Source organism: Haplochromis burtoni, unplaced genomic scaffold (genome assembly GCF_018398535.1).
Source record: "Haplochromis burtoni strain Fernald_Lab_line unplaced genomic scaffold, NCSU_Asbu1 Contig_3133, whole genome shotgun sequence".
Classification (NCBI taxonomy): domain Eukaryota; kingdom Metazoa; phylum Chordata; class Actinopteri; order Cichliformes; family Cichlidae; genus Haplochromis; species Haplochromis burtoni.
The window spans coordinates 4,048-8,206 of NW_024585494.1; the positions used below are offsets into that span (position 1 = coordinate 4,048).

Below are 4,159 nucleotides of genomic sequence, written 5' to 3' on the forward strand. Positions count from 1 at the left end.
CACACACACACACACACACACACACACACACACACACACAGGTAACAGAGAGCAAATCAATTTAAATACGCACACAGATGGAATACATCTAATGCTTTTGTAAATTGTGTAAGCATTCGGATGTTACTTTATGTGAGTGAGTGGTACCTGGAGTATCCACCCAGCCAGGATGCATGACGGAGAAGTGGATGTTAGTGTGAGTTTTTGCCAGCTGCTCTGTCATCACCACCTGCTGCCTCTGGAACACACATCATCAAGCACGTCTGAGTGCATCTAACATCCGTGTACTTCAATGATCGACTGTGAACGTCCGTCTTTGTCATGCGATGAACCACACCTTTAACACTGCAGGTGATACTTTTAAGTCAAATATCGAACTGCCAATCAGGGCTGAACCCAGACGTTTGCTCACTGGGTAAGTTTTCAATTTTGAATTCTGGAATGCAAGTTAAAATTTTTAAACCACTGATATAATGTGGATCCTAAATCTATTCATAAATCATCACTTAATCATCTGTCAGCTATACCAAAGATAAATATGTTCTTTCAATATCTGATTAAAGACTGTGCTTAAAATTGTCATATTCTGATACATAGATACAATGACCAGAAGACTAATTATACTCTTCTTGTTTTCACTCATTTTCAAACTTTTCAAACTTGCTCGGTTCCTGGAGAAGTCAGACAGCTGAAGGAAGTTAAACCTGACCAGTCTTGTCAATTTTGACGAGCAGATGCTTCCAGTTCAGATCTTACTTTGTGCTGGGCGTAGACCATGGTGCCGTCGTAGCGGCCTCTCTCAGACTGCAGGTTTCCTGTCCTGAGCTTCTGCACCAGCATTCCACCTGATGACACTGTGATCTGAACACAGGGGAATGAGAATTAATCTGTAGACACCCCCCCCCACCCCAAATATTCACAAGTTTCCTAAAACCCAATGTTACAGCTCTAAATGCTTTGTTTAATGAGCAAAAAAGTACTGAAACCAGATCACAAATACAGAAACCTAAATAAACCACACTTATCTCAAATCCTCTATTATCACTACAACTGTATTTAATCCTGCATTAAGTGTTGCCGATCTAGTATTTTATTTGTCATTGTGTTACTGCAATGTTTACTTGTGCGAATCCTTGTTCACCTATTAAATAGCCCTCATGCAACAGCTCAGACTCATTACCTGATTATTACACTGTCCAGTTATGTTGGCCAGAGCCTCATATTTTACTGACTGTTTCTGAAAACAATATACAATACTGTGCAAAACTCTTGAGACACTCCTCATTTCTTTTTGTTTTGCTTACAGGGACCGAGACATTTCCTGTCATTTTGAAAAGTGGTCTTGAGCACAAGTTCTTCAGCATTCTGAACTTTTTCTTTGGACATTGGCTACTTTTCCACACATTTTCACTCTAGGCTTTGTAGATGAGCATTTTTAGAGGAGTGTTTTTGTTGTTGTTTGTTAAGCCACTAAACAGTGAAATATGAATCTTTCAAGAAAAAAAATGCAAATAACACAAGGGATGAACCAATGTTGTTGAACAGAATGATTTTAAATTGCATCTTTTGACACTTTCTTACTAGCAGCTTGTCAATTAAAAAAATAATGTTTGCATTTTTTAATCGAATCTACAAAAAAGTACAAGTGTCCAGCGTGTCCTTAAAGAACTGAGGAAGCTAGACAAGTAGAGGACAAAAGAAGTGACAGGCCTAAAAGATGTAAAGCAGTATATTAAATCATGTCTTTAGGAAACAGGAGAAAATAATCTAGCAAAGGTCTGACACAGGACCTGAGCAATGCATCTGGGGCTTCAGTTCACTGAAGCCTCATCAGAGGTGGTATCACAGACTGTCAAAAAGCCATTCTTAAAGAAGGGAAACTGAGGGAAAAGGCTGATGTTTCAGGGTGGGATCATATTGACAGACAGTAAAACAAAGAAGAGCTTTGAATGTATTTTAAGAAACCTGGAGAACTATTGCTTAAAACTACTTAAAGTAATTAAAAGAGAGCTTGCCAAAGAGCATTCAGGCTGAGTCCGAGAACAAAGGCAGTCATATCAAATACTAACTTTCCAGCTTGTTAGAATTTTGCACAACTGAGGCCTTATATACTTTATTTGGATGTATTCTGGCACAAGGTTCAATAAATCACCTACCTATGTCCCATTTTCCAAGCAAAGTATAAAGAAAGGGGTGGTGACTCAAGACTTTTGCACAGTATTGTAGGAGTGAATACTTTATGTGGACCGACAGTGAACATGGGTTGAATGATCAGACTCACCACTCTGGGGTCCACACTCTTCTCCAGCAGTGGAATGAGACTCTTGGTGAGAATGTAAACCCCTGAAGAGGACCAAACATTGAAGTACAAATTAACTATCTTCCATTTTTCCCTTTCATCAGACTGGTCTTCATACCTCTTGTCTGATCTTTGACTCACCCAGGACATTAGTAGCAAAGCTTTTCTCAAGCCCCTCTGCATTCAGATCCCTCTGGCTCATGATGGCACCCGCATTATTGATCTAAAACATATCAATATATGATCATTCAGTGGTCGCAGTTGCCAGGACCCCCCCAAAAGACTAATATGTTGCTCACCAGTACATTAAGAGACTTGTACTTCCTCTTAAAGCCCTCAGCAAACTCCCAGACCTTCTTGGTCTCAGACAGGTCGAGGATATGAACATAGACCTCCTGTAATGACGCCAGACATTTAGCAGAATGAATATCAATGTCAACTCTGGTGTAAAACTGAAGGTTGTTTGTGCAAGTCTATCTTGTTGATGAAAAGAGAGTCACACTGTACTTTATTTCCAGTCTCCTTGACAATATCAGCCCTTGCCTCCTCAGCTTTGTCCTTATTCCTGCACACCATGTGGATCGTTCCACCTGTGGCAAAGATCATAACATAAATCATGGTACTAGCAATGGAAATAAGCAGTTGAATACAATGACAAAATAAAGAAGGACCTTAAAATCAACCTTTTCCTGAAAAATTGAATGAATACTACAATCTTTAAATATAAAGTGTGAAAATGTGAGAGTGAATGAATAGTGGAATTGTAAAGCACTTTAAGTGTCCAGAAAAGCGCTATATAAATGCAATCCATTATTATTATTATTATTATAAAAGTCTTTTAAGGAGCATCAATGTGCTTTGTGGCCACTATTTTGGAACTGTTTGCTTCCTTAAAACCTGCACTTGAGAGTTTTACTCGATTGTGAATGTACTTTGTTTTATTATTACTCACATACAACCCCACTTCCAGAAATTTAAGACTTTCCTCATTTTGAATTAATGACAGCAACAGTCCCCTAAAAAAGTTAGGAGAGCGCGGCAAACGGCTGGAACAGTAAGTGGTACTAAAAACAGCTGGAGGAACAGTTTGCAACTAACTAGGTTACTTGGCAACAGGTTGTTACATGATTAGGTATAAAAAAAAAGAGCATCTTAGAGACGCAATTACTCTGAAGTAGAGTTCACCAATCTGGAAAAAACTGTCTGAAAATTGAGGAAAAATTTGAGAATTATTTTCCTCAACATAAAATTCTAAAGTTAACTATCTATTCATCTCCAGTACATGATATCATAAAAAGATTCAATGAACTGGAGAGCGAGATCTCTGTCAACAAAAGCAGTGCTGGTCAAGTTACTTGAATATAGTAATTTGCTACTAATTAAAGATTACTTAGGGTGACCAACTGTCCCCTTTTCCCCGGACATGTCCACTTTTCACGTTCTGTCCGGGGCTTCCAGGGGGATTTTTGAGATTCATAAAAATGTCCGGGTTTTCCTGTATTCAGAGGACCGATGTGTGTGACATCATCCCTGAAACTGCTGCTTTGTGAGCGCTTGTTCTGCACTCACAGACGGGACAGACAGCGCGCACCAACGCGCCTAATGATGTTTAAAAGATCCCAAAGCGCAAGTGCATCTTTTCAGACGAACTGCAAAAGAAATTTTTCTCGTACCGGCCATAGCTGGACTGGCCATCGGGCATTTGCGCAGTGGGCCGATGGTGATTTTTTGTTTTTACGGCCGATGGTTTTGTTGTTGTTGTTGTTTTGTAACGGTATAAACAATGAAAGGTGGTGGATTGGCCAGATGCTGGCCGGTGTGTAAAAATAACTCAGTTATTTGGTGGTGTCTATGGCGGAG

General features: G+C 39.5%; 1 protein-coding gene across 2 annotated transcripts in view; it reads right to left on the minus strand.

The window, feature by feature from the left end:
* Nucleotides 1-2,889, minus strand: part of LOC121811871 (dehydrogenase/reductase SDR family member 12-like) — a gene marked incomplete at both ends in the record, with an annotated part of 3,101 nt that extends 212 nt beyond the window's left edge. For both annotated transcript variants that reach the window (XM_042217817.1, XM_042217816.1), the window contains 6 exon segments: nt 148-238; nt 757-861; nt 2,282-2,343; nt 2,441-2,522; nt 2,599-2,694; nt 2,807-2,889. In XM_042217817.1, coding sequence (XP_042073751.1) covers nt 148-238; nt 757-861; nt 2,282-2,343; nt 2,441-2,522; nt 2,599-2,694; nt 2,807-2,889 — 519 coding nt within the window.
* Between the last annotated feature and the right edge of the window lie 1,270 nt (nt 2,890-4,159).